The sequence below is a fragment of the Laccaria bicolor genome, genomic scaffold (genome assembly GCF_000143565.1).
Source record: "Laccaria bicolor S238N-H82 LACBIscaffold_19 genomic scaffold, whole genome shotgun sequence".
NCBI lineage: Eukaryota > Fungi > Basidiomycota > Agaricomycetes > Agaricales > Hydnangiaceae > Laccaria > Laccaria bicolor.
Genome location: NW_001889890.1, coordinates 383121 through 394112, shown reverse-complemented (window position 1 = coordinate 394112; position 10992 = coordinate 383121). Strand labels below are relative to the sequence as shown.

Genomic DNA, 10992 nt, shown 5'->3' with positions numbered 1-10992 from the left:
CGTTGACTTAATGATCCGCCATCACCATCGCCATCGCAGACATCGTGAACAACATAATTAGCCCCATGCCTATTTCTACAAGCCACTATAGCCCTACCTCCGCTACCCTACTTCCACTACCAGTTGTATGCGAGTACTTACTGATCTTCTGTCTAGTCTTATGTTTGATTCCTGTACTATCCGTAGTAAATAAATAAGCATTCTCCACTATTGACAACAGTTGCAAAGGATCTGGAAACAGAAAATGGTGCACCTGTGTAATGACAGGTGTACATGGAGAATCAATGAGATAAATTTGTGTATTATATTGTGCCGAAATATTTTGAGAATTTATGTGAATTTATGCAAATTAATTTGGGTGTTAGACAGCACTTGGAACGAAATGTTGTCTAGATGCAGCACCATAACGAGGTATATTAAGAGTGATGCTACCAGGTATGAACAGGCATGTGGTTTAGTGGTTATGTCGTACAGTGGTTGACACGACCTCGGCCAAATGCTCGAGGTCATAAGTTCGAACCCTCATCTTGAAAAAAGTTTTTTTTTTCAAGATCACCTCCAGACATAAGACATGAGCCGCTCTTTGTGCCCATTATTATATCTCAAGGCGCCAACGTTCCCCTGTTAACTTTTACAATCTAATATATAGAAGCGTCACGACGTGAGATTGACCATTCATTTCTCCAACCTCCTGCAGGGTGAATAACTTTTTGTTCTTCCTCATGATCAAGCCCGAATAGGCATGAGCTACAAGAGCCAGGAAAATCTGATGTAAAGTATTGAATAAGATATCGAGCGCAATGAATTGGAGACTTTTACTAGTCTGAAGTTGTCATGACTTTCGTCCCTTTCCCTGGACAGATACAATGGAGTGGCGCTTATCAGGCTGTGGAGCTTTGCGATTCGGTGTCTTACTTACCAAGCGAGCCACCAGTGCACCACGTCCAAGAGGGCTAATATGCTATCCATCTAAAATAGAACTCCCATCGGGGAACGATGTGTTTCCCTCGTGGCTACCACGGGTGATCCAGATGACGCGATCAATGTGGAAAGTCATCAAAAGGTATGGTCATGACGTACACAGGCTGACAGCGTCTTACTGTTCCTACCCCTCAATGACACATCAAACGCCCACTCTTACATACATCAGTTATTTCATTTTCTCAAAGGCGTATAAGTATGCGACCATGCGTGCAATTTATTCCCCAATCACCCTAGATCTTTTCACGACTCCCCGACGATGACAGAAGGCAAACGACAAAACGTGATAATCGTAGGAGGAGGCTCAGCAGGCGCCTTAACAGCCCGCGAACTCTCCCTCCTCCTCGACCCCTCAAAGCACCATCTCATCCTCATCACCGCCCGTCCGCACTTTACCCATCTCCCGGGAACCATCCGCATGGTCGTCTCTTCCGAAGAAGCACTGGAGGAACGCGTGTTCATGCCTTACGACGTACCTGATTGGTTACACGGAAAAGGGGAAGTGAAGGTTGGACGCGTTGAGCGTATCGAGGGGGGTAAGGTTGTCCTTACGGATGGGGAGACGTTGGAATATGAGGTTCTTGTGTTGGCTACGGGGAGTACGTGGGAGGGTCCTATTAATTTACCTGATGATGAGGAGGAGGAGTTGGCTTCGATTAAGGCGTCGAGGAAAGAGTTTGAAAAGGCGAGGAATGTTGTGTTGGTTGGTGGGGGTGCTATTGCCATTGGTGAGCCTCCTTTCCTTCACTTTCTCTTCGTGCCCTTGACTAATTATACCCCCCGCCTAGAATTCGCGGGAGAGATCAAAGATCTGTGGCCGGTGAGCTTCTAAAAGATTGATCCGGCCCTCTTTCGATGCCTAAAACCGAATTAGGAAAAGGAAGTTACCATCGTCCATAATCAAGGCATCCTCTTGAACGACGCGTATCCCGAGAAATGGAGGAAGGCCCTCACGAAACGCGTCCAAAAAGGTGGTGTCCAACTCGTACTCGAAGACCACATAGACGACATCGTCCCATCCCAAGACGGCACCGTCAAAACGCGCAAGGGGAAGAAAATCACTGCAGATCTCGTGGTACGTTTCCCACCCTCCCTTCCCCCTTCCCCGCTCCTGATGCCCCATCCACTATGAAAGGTCCCATGTCGCGGCGGACGCCCAAACACCTCCTTCATAGCCTCCTCACTCGGCTCCGACGTCCTCTCTTCCGCAGGACGCGTAAAGGTCCTACCAACCCTCCAACTCCCATCCCACCCACGCATTTTAGCAGGTGGCGATATCATCGAGTGGAAAGAACAGAAGCAGGCGGCAAAGTACCCCGCCCATGCCTCCGTCATCGCTAAGAATGCGTTTGCGCTGCTTGAGAAGAATCAGCTCAAGGCGAAGTATGCGGGGAGTCCGGAGTTGATTGCGATTTCGTTTGGGAAGGTGTGTGTGTGTGTTTTGTGTTGGAATTTTTTATGCAATGGAAGTGCTGATTTGGTTAACGTAGAATGGAGGTGCTAGTTATTTGGGCCTTTTGTGGGGTGTTACGCTTGGAGATTGGTTTACTGCGAAGCTCAAGTCGCGGGGACTTGCTATTGATATGACGAAGAAGGCTTTGGGGCTCTAATGGTTTTTTTCGGATGGATGGATGGATTTGATACCGGTGGTTTTTGGACGCATGTTTTAATTTCTGGACGTGTATGTAGATGTATATGTAGCATGCATATGTCGGAGGTTGAGCTTATTCTGTACACGTTTACGCTTTTGTAATGCAGTTGTTGACTTATTTAAAGAACGATCATGTCTTGTGGCCACGGAGGCTGAGCATATCTTCGTTCGTTCATGAATGGGCCATCAACGAACCCGGCCCGCCTAAAGTGAACCACGTCCCAAAAAAGGCAACCGCCCGCGTAGAAGCGCCAACCTGAGTGAGTCGTGTTTTGATGCAACCGTGACAATCTTTCCTTTATCTCTGCAACCACCACCACCAACCCAACCCTTTCCCCTCCCTCCTCTTTAGGGCTTCGCTGGAACTATGAATTTCTTCAAGACAAAGCCAAGGACGCCACCGGACCTTGTGAGGGGATTGAGGGACGCTATACCACGGTTGGAGGGGGGCGCACCGGGGGGGGAGACGAGGAGGAAGGTTAGTGTTTGGGGATGGTGATGGATGGGCGGAGTATGAGGGTGGTTGCTGATGCTATGACGTTGAACAGGCTAATGAGGACGTGACGAAGAACCTACAGCAGATCAAGGCTATCCTGTATGGTGATGGCGGTGCGTAAACCACTTCATGTTCTCGGTTACTCTATTAACATGTATTCTTCCCCTGTGGTAGAACCAGCTCCAGAGCTCATAGCGCAACTCGCACAAGAAACATACAACACCGACCTCCTCTTCCTCCTCGTCCAAAACGTGGCTCGGTTCGAATTCGAAGCGCGCAAAGACGTTGTTCAGATATTTAATAATCTCCTACGGAGGCAGATTGGATCACGTTGGCCGACGGTGGAGTACCTTTCTGCGAAGCATGAGGTTATCTTTGCTGCGCTGGCTGGGTATGAAAATGAGGAGGTTGCGTTGAATACGGGGATGATACTCAAGGAGATGTTGAGGCATGAACAGCTAGCAAAGGTGTTGTTGTATTCTGATCAGTGAGTTTGTCATCCTCCACTGACTGGGCGCGTCTTTTTCGGCGCGGTGACCGGCGTGCGGTTTACTCGGAGACTGACGTGATGTGTTCAGGTTCTATAAATTCCCGCATTACATCGAAACAACGACTTTTGGGATTTCGTGTGATGCGTTTGCGAATCTCAAGGAGACGCTTACGCGGCATAAACCTATGGTTGCGGAATACCTGGATAAGAACTATGATAGAGTGCGTTCCTTTCCTTTCCTTTCCTCTTCATTGTAAACTCTCACTGATACCCTCGCCACCTGTGACAGTTCTTCTCATCATTTACAACACTGATTCTCTCAAACAACTACGTCACAAAACGGCAATCCCTAAAGCTACTTGGGGAGATCCTCCTCGATCGGGCGAATTTCAACGTGATGACGCGGTATATCGCCAATGAGGCCAACCTGAAAATGATGATGAACCTTTTGCGGGATAAAAGCAAGAATATCCAATTTGAGGCGTTTCACGTGTTCAAGGTGTGTCCGCTCCTTCCTCAAACTCATCGGTTGTGATGCTGATGGGTGATGAGCAAAGGTGTTTGTGGCGAACCCGAAGAAACCCCCTCAGATTGAGACGATTTTGAGGAGGAATAAGGATAAGCTACTGGCGTTCCTTAAGTCGTTCCATAATGATAAAGAAGGTGCGGCTGCCGTTTTGGAATGGCATGTGTTTATGTACGCTTACCGCCTGCCTTTCTGTTGTAGATGAACAGTTTAGTGATGAGAAACAGTTCCTTATCGTACAAATTCAAGGACTTTGATTCATTCCCCCCCTGGCGCTTTGTCTACGTGACCTTGGATCTCAACGACCTCCTGTTACCTTCCTTCTCTCATGTTGCTCTCAGCGATACCTTGGCATTGCATTTCCCCATCCATGATCCTGCATCCTCATTCCTCCCCCCCTGTTTTACCCCCCCCCCGTCCCTAATCATAATTGATTTCCGTCTCACTCATCCATTGCTTTGATTTCCTCCTGTCTGTCTAACCTCGCCATTGTACCTGTACCTTACATCAGAACACCTCGTCCTCTGTACACACATCGCTCTACCTTTTGACGTTCTTGTGTTTCTCGATCCAACTTTTCTCCGCCCTCGTGTCGGGTACGTACCTATCTGCGTTTTTGGTGATGTATGCGTCATCTCCTACCTGCGGCTGCACATACCACTTTTTCTTCCGAGTCCTGCTGTCAAATCGAAAATATATATTCTCGTTTTCTGGTCAATGAGACGAAGCGCTAAATGATGCTGGGCAATGGTTGATCCTGAAAAAGGCACCTTTCTGGATTGCACCTGTCCTTGCTAAAATATCCTAAAATTTGTCCGGACAGGATCTGGCCTAAAATCGCCACGGATGAGGAAGTGCTGAGAAGCAAAGTCATTATGTAATTGTGCGACAAGCAGCCCCAAACTCCTCAACTCAATCCCAACCCCAAGGCCAGCTGTTCAGCAATACGCTTCATAACCGCCCTCCAATCCGCTCCGCCTGGGCCATCATGGTCCCCTTTAGCTGCGAGAACGTAAGGCCACCCTTCATCAGCGCTAGCACTAACTCCTTGAACGAGCGGAAGTTCCCCAAGAACAGGAACACCAAGCCGTTGTGCGACTGAGCGGAACGCGTCGGGTTTTCCTGTCGTTAAGTAGAGTGAGTAAACGTAGACGGGTGTTGGAATTTGATCCAAGTACCGAAGAGATATTGGGGTTCTGGAGAGACACACGTCGGGCACAGGTAGTAAGATTGGTTAAGAATTAGACCTGTTATCTGGTATGGGTTCGTCAGACTTTTGAACGCGTCAAAAAAAGAAGGAATGTAAAGCGTACCGGCACAGAAACTTTCCTCAACATCGCTATGCCCTTCCTAACATCGGACAACGCGACATCCTGCGGCGTCGACACGATAACTGCGCCTAAAGCAGTCGCAGACGTTTTAGGCCGGAGGCATGAAAGATCGAAAAATAAAGGCGCGGGACATACCATCCACATTTACAAGTTGCCCAAGGGTAAGGGGGACATCACCCGTCCCAGGCGGCATATCCACAACCAAAACGTCCAACCCCGCGTTGACACCACCACCCCCCATCGACCAATCAACGTCGAACAAAAGCTGCTGAACGGCTTTTTGCACCATGAGTCCGCGCCATACTATAGGTGTGTCCGTGTTGTCCCCGCCAGAACTTGAGGAGGGAAGGAGAAAACCCATGGACATGCATGGGATTCCGTGGTTCGTCAGTGGTATTATACCTCCTGCTATTCCCGAAAGAAACGGATGAGGGATGAAAAGGAAAAGAAAAGGGAAACATACCACTCGTCAATTCAGGCTCTCCGACGTTCTGCAACCCCATCAACGTCGGTACAGAAGGCCCGAATATGTCCAAGTCCAATATCCCGACTTTCAACCTCTTTTTCTGAAGTGCGAGGGCAAAGGCTAGATTGACTAAGTTCCCCCATCCCCCATTAGAGACGAAAAAAAAAAAAGAGGAATTGGCAGCAACCACAAACTCACGCGCAACCGTGCTCTTCCCAACGCCACCCTTCCCGCTCGCCACAGCGACGACCTTTTTCACGTTCGGGATGGGCCGCTTGGGTATAGGCCCTGTTTTGCGTGGCATTGTTGGTGGTGGAGGGGGCCGTTTTGGGAGGCCGAGTGGGTTTTCATGGTGCGAGGTCGGGGAGGTTGTGAATAGCCGGGATGGGGGTTGCTGTCGTCTTGGAAGTTTTGGAAGGCCCAGTGACGCTTGACTTGGAAGGTGTAGTGGATTTACATGTTGTGAGGTGGCAGAGATAATGAAAGAGCGGAATGAGAGGTTCCGATATGGTGGTCGTGGACAAATAGGCATTCCGTCAAATTCATTCGAAACTCAACTAATCTGGGGAAACTCTACAAGATCTTCTTACGAGTTCTTCAAGCTGTCTTCCTCGGAAGATTATCATGACCCGTATATGTGTGTTTTACAATAAAAGCGAGAAATCGGACAAGACTTTAAAAAGCCTGTTAGTTGAGGCCCGGTATTGTATGATATAGTGAGTAGTAAATTTGAATGCCACAGAAAAAGTAGAGATCAGCCATGACCAGGTTTTTTTTTGCCTCAAGTCGCCACCACTTTATCAATCTGGCAAGGGCGGGTCAATGAAGACATTGACAAAGGCAACATATATGAACGCAGTGCCGCCCGCCAAACATACGCCGCCAATCCACGCACTTTTTATGCTCGTAATGTCACCAGGCACAAGTGCAATGACATTGTACGCATGGTCACGCAGATAAAAGACGCTGCTATTACAATAGCAGTTGTCAAAGAAGCTGCCGAACTGGAAGAGGCACGTGACGACTACCCAGAGCGAGTTGAAAGCGGCGATGAACTTTCCGAGACAGCGGAATATAATTGAGGTCCTTCGAGCTGCTCTTGCGGGCCAAGGCTGGATGCGCCGGCCATAGTGGTATTGGGTCGTCGAGGCATAGTGCGTTAGGATGCTTGCGGTGACTAAGAGCATCCAAACGATAGTGGAAAGGACAGCGAAGAGGAGGTAAGATGCTGATCGGCAGCCGAGTCCTGTGATGCTGATTAGCAAACAAGATAAAGGGGATAGAACCGTGAAGTTCTCACCTACTGTAGGTGTGTACCAGACTTGAATGAAGGCAGCTCCAGTCGTGCCCCATTGTAACATCAATGCGAGAGCGGATGCAAGAAACATTCTGGATACAACTTTTGGTCCCCAGCGACTGCGAGGTCTCTCGGGAGGTTGCCACGGAGTGCAGTAGTTTTCGACTTGAGTCCTGGTGCCCACGCGATTGCGCTCATCAGGTTTCTGACCTCTCTCCACTGTAACCCAGTCAATGGAGCGGTCGACTGAGTCATGATTACGAAAATGATCAGACGCCGCCCGGAAAGCTTCGGACACATCCTCGACTGCCTGCACCCACGGAAAGAATCGCGCATAGTTAAATACTGGCGCAGTACATTTCTCATCCCGATGGAGCTCATCCACCTCTGTTAAAGTAAGCTCAATAGCTCGTGCCTCAGTTTGGGATTCTTTCACGAGTACAACATGCCCACCCTCCGTGGCAACGTGGACCAGCTTGTTCGCGCGCTCTACGGCACTGCTTAAACGTGCCGAGTCACATTTGGGTGAGATTTGTAGCCACCCAACGACGATGGGGAGAAGCCATAACCAAAGTGATCCTACTCCTCGGCCATTGAATTTGCTGGAGCTGGTGGAATCAATGATGGTAAAGATGTAGGCGATGACAACCCATGCGATGGAGGTGGCTGCAGATATGGACCAGGTGTGGGTGTAATTAATCCACTCGCTGAGTTCGGTCCACCACACGTCGTTTTGGGGAAGAACAATGAGGGACGCAAGAAGCCCATCCTCCTTCACAACTCTGATCGGCGATTGCTGCAGGCTGCTGAGGATGCGGATGGCATTTCGAGTATTGGGGTAGGTGTATTGTGCAAACTGTCTGGTGACCCAACGACTGTTCAAGATGGTTAGGATGAGTGAATATGCAGCCAACGTTGGTGATCCAACGGTTAGGAGCACAGAATCCAAGTTGTCTAGCTTATCGTTGGCGCCGAACGGGAGCTGGGAAACCAGTGCTAGCCACGGGAGCAACCACGCGCTGAATTGCTGCGAGAATATGGACCATTGAAATGGTTCTTGGCCGCCGCCACAAGCGTGGACGCACAGGTCGTACGTGATGCTCGTGGCGTTAGAAACGTCTACAGGGTTTCCACGGTTGTCCGTGCCGCCAACATCGACGCCCACGCCAAAAGTTCCATTCTGTACGCTGGCTAGACAAATATTAAAGTTCGTCCCAGCGACCGTGGCCATCGGAAAGGCGAGGGCGACACCGGCAACGAAACCGACGAACTTATGAGGAGATTCGGATTCTAGGTTGCGCCTCGTTAGCATGCCATCTCCAAGTTCTAAAAAACCTACTCACTCATCGATGGTGACTGGCGCGGTGTGTTTGAAGGGCATCTGACTGCGGAACCAAGTTTCTATTTATCAAACAAAGTAGCCGCCTCGAAAGGTACCCACGTTACACAACCGTGGAACAGCTTTTCACAAAGTCATGGCGAGAGGATGTCGGAACTGACTGTGCACGTAATGTAACCTTCGGCCGACCTGTACAATGCAATGGACAACCTGTCTTTCAAAGAGGCTGTACTTGGGGAGTTGGGTCTTTCTCTTTTGAAGGCTCAGCGCTCAAAGCTTAATGGCCGTGTCAGTTGGCGTCATCTGAACGATGCAACAAAATGTTTCAGACCAAAAAAGCAGTGTGAATGATATTATGATGTTTTTCTCCGTTGGTTTAGCTCTCGAAAAATATGGCTGTTGGGATAAGTATTCTACGTTAAATCATTGCCAATAACGGAAAGCAGAAAATAAATGCTCACTCCGGGACCGCAATAAGCGCAAACCTATCCAGCCTACATAGTAACATTGAGTCGTATCGCCGATGTCAGTACTTTCTAGAACAGATTACGCCTGAGAGAGTTTGGAGATCTCAGCGGAGTAGAGGATGCTGAGCATCTCGATAAGGGCGCTTCGTCTACACCGCCCATAATTACTTGGGTAATCCAAGGCACATGCCAGTGTAGTGCCTGAGAGATAGATCTTGAAACAGTGAGGCGCAAAAGTAGATCGGCATCTTGTAAATGTGGATGGTATGCCCGCGCTTTACTTTAATCTTCATGGCCTGAACGTCTGCATCTGGTGTAGGCGCAGTTATCGTGTCGACGCCGCAAGATGTCGCGCTGTTTGATGTTAGGAAGGGAATTGCAAGTGACGCACTCCTCTTTCCAATGTTGTTCGAAGTTGAGGACTGAGGAACGGTGATCATGAGAAAGGCAATACCCCACATAAACAAGACCAAACCACTTATTTGGCTCTTCTTCGCCATGTCCACTCAAGCACCAAAACCCGTCGTCGCGCAGCGGGGGGGAGGCTAGTGAAGATGAGCATCTCGATGAGGGCGCTTCGTCTACACCGCCCGTAATTACTTTGGTAAGCCAAGGCACATGCAAGTGTAGTGCCTGAGAGATAGATCTTGAAACAATGAGGCGGAAAAGTAGATCGGCAACCCGGTTGTAAATGTGGATGGGTATGTCCGCGCTTCATTTCAATCTTCATGGCCTGAACGTCTGCATCTGGTTTAGGCGGAGTTATCGTGTCTGGTTTCCTCAGACAGGAACTCCGCAATGGAGGACCATCCACGCATAGCGCATCCCCGATCGGGGACCACTCACACACTCGAATGTGGCGAAGGAGGGAGGGAACTGTGACGAACCGAATGAGATTCAAAAAAAGAGGGAGAGTGTACGAAACTCCCGAGCCGCCTAATAATTACTGATTTAGACGCAAGAGTCATAGGTGGAAAAAGGGACGCAGACCTGCGACGAAGATACAAGTGGAGAATATGCGCAAATCGGGTGGGCATCCATAGGGGCCATACAGATACGCAGAGACCGTACCCGTCCCGTGAGTACTCGCGTGGTCCATGAGCCGTTTTGTGAATCCATTGCAGCCTTTCACCAAATAAATCACATCTCGGTCCTCCCCGGTGCGCTATGTCACGTCAACCTTGTCGGCAATGCTGGCGATGGTGAATGGGTGGGATTCGAACGGGAGGTTGCTAACCGTGGGGAGAATGACATAGGCATGTTGGCCTGGGGACCAAGAGAAGTCGCGCCGTTTGAGAGACATGAGAATAGAATCTTCAGACAGGAGCTCGATAGTGGCGAGTGTGATGGGTCGCGTTTGCGACGGAATGTACTGTTGTTCCAGATAACACGAACGAGTCGGATGAAGCGGTCAAGGCCCCAAACAAAGAGGGCAGGCCAGATGTAGGAAACATAGCTGGGTGACGAAATGGTTTAGTAGGAAAAAATTGCCAGGTCGTCCGATCTGGGCGTGATAATAGCCCGCAACTACGAAAATCCTGAAAAAGTATTGTCAGAACATAGCCAGGAAACGACGAGATGTGACGGACGCGATGAGGACAATATGGGAAACGCGATGTTCCTGATGGGTCGAATTGATGAAATTGTCGCCAACACGGGAATCGATGGATAAAGAGCTTTTGGCATGGGGTAGAGCTTCAGTCAATGTTTTGGAGAACCACGGTAAGTAATCTGTGAGAGGACCATCAATTATGTACTAAGAGTAGTAGATGTAGACGAACTTTCATCCCGAAGAGCCCATATGAATGAAGAGAACCCGGCGAACAGACGACCTGCCTCCTCGTGCGTTTTCGCTGTCCGTTGGGTGAGCCTAGATGTCGCGCTGTTCGATGTTACGGAGGGAATTGCAAGTGACGAACTCCTCTTTCCAATGTTGTTCGAACTTTGA

At 49.3% G+C, this 10992-nt stretch overlaps 6 protein-coding genes across 6 annotated transcripts; 2 read left to right on the top strand and 4 right to left on the bottom strand.

Moving 5' to 3' along the window:
- Positions 1-1240: 1240 nt before the first annotated feature.
- On the top strand, positions 1241-2737 carry LACBIDRAFT_294694 (uncharacterized protein; the record flags this gene model as incomplete). Its single annotated transcript, XM_001883128.1, has 5 exons — positions 1241-1709; positions 1770-1801; positions 1856-2056; positions 2117-2407; positions 2472-2737. 5 exons carry the CDS (start codon positions 1241-1243, stop codon positions 2589-2591), a joined length of 1113 nt encoding a protein of 370 aa, XP_001883163.1. The 3' UTR covers positions 2592-2737.
- Positions 2738-2999: 262 nt separating this feature from the next.
- On the top strand, positions 3000-4401 carry LACBIDRAFT_300400 (uncharacterized protein; the record flags this gene model as incomplete). The annotated part of the gene is made up of 7 exons (XM_001883127.1): positions 3000-3110; positions 3202-3241; positions 3303-3615; positions 3707-3839; positions 3908-4117; positions 4176-4281; positions 4346-4401. The coding sequence occupies 7 exons, from the start codon at positions 3000-3002 to the stop codon at positions 4399-4401; spliced, it is 969 nt and encodes a 322-aa protein (XP_001883162.1).
- Positions 4402-4590: 189 nt separating this feature from the next.
- On the bottom strand, positions 4591-4860 carry LACBIDRAFT_300399 (uncharacterized protein; the record flags this gene model as incomplete). Its single annotated transcript, XM_001883013.1, has 1 exon — positions 4591-4860. The coding sequence occupies exon 1, from the start codon at positions 4777-4779 to the stop codon at positions 4591-4593; it is 189 nt and encodes a 62-aa protein (XP_001883048.1). The 5' UTR covers positions 4780-4860.
- An 80-nt stretch (positions 4861-4940) lies between these two features.
- LACBIDRAFT_294692 (uncharacterized protein) lies at positions 4941-6461 on the bottom strand. Its single transcript, XM_001883012.1, has 6 exons — positions 6140-6461; positions 5939-6070; positions 5611-5883; positions 5458-5543; positions 5323-5398; positions 4941-5266 (listed from the first exon to the last, which is right to left on the bottom strand). Exons 1-6 carry the CDS (start codon positions 6243-6245, stop codon positions 5052-5054), a joined length of 888 nt encoding a protein of 295 aa, XP_001883047.1. The 5' UTR covers positions 6246-6461; the 3' UTR covers positions 4941-5051.
- Positions 6462-6741: 280 nt separating this feature from the next.
- LACBIDRAFT_328983 (uncharacterized protein) lies at positions 6742-9544 on the bottom strand (the record flags this gene model as incomplete). Its single annotated transcript, XM_001883011.1, is given in 7 exon segments — positions 6742-7187; positions 7242-8528; positions 8582-8639; positions 8739-8766; positions 9039-9071; positions 9128-9193; positions 9213-9544. 7 exon segments carry the CDS (start codon positions 9542-9544, stop codon positions 6742-6744), a joined length of 2250 nt encoding a protein of 749 aa, XP_001883046.1.
- LACBIDRAFT_300396 (uncharacterized protein) lies at positions 9523-10347 on the bottom strand (the record flags this gene model as incomplete). The annotated part of the gene is made up of 3 exons (XM_001883010.1): positions 9523-9980; positions 10035-10209; positions 10282-10347. The coding sequence occupies 3 exons, from the start codon at positions 10345-10347 to the stop codon at positions 9523-9525; spliced, it is 699 nt and encodes a 232-aa protein (XP_001883045.1).
- Positions 10348-10992: the final 645 nt, after the last annotated feature.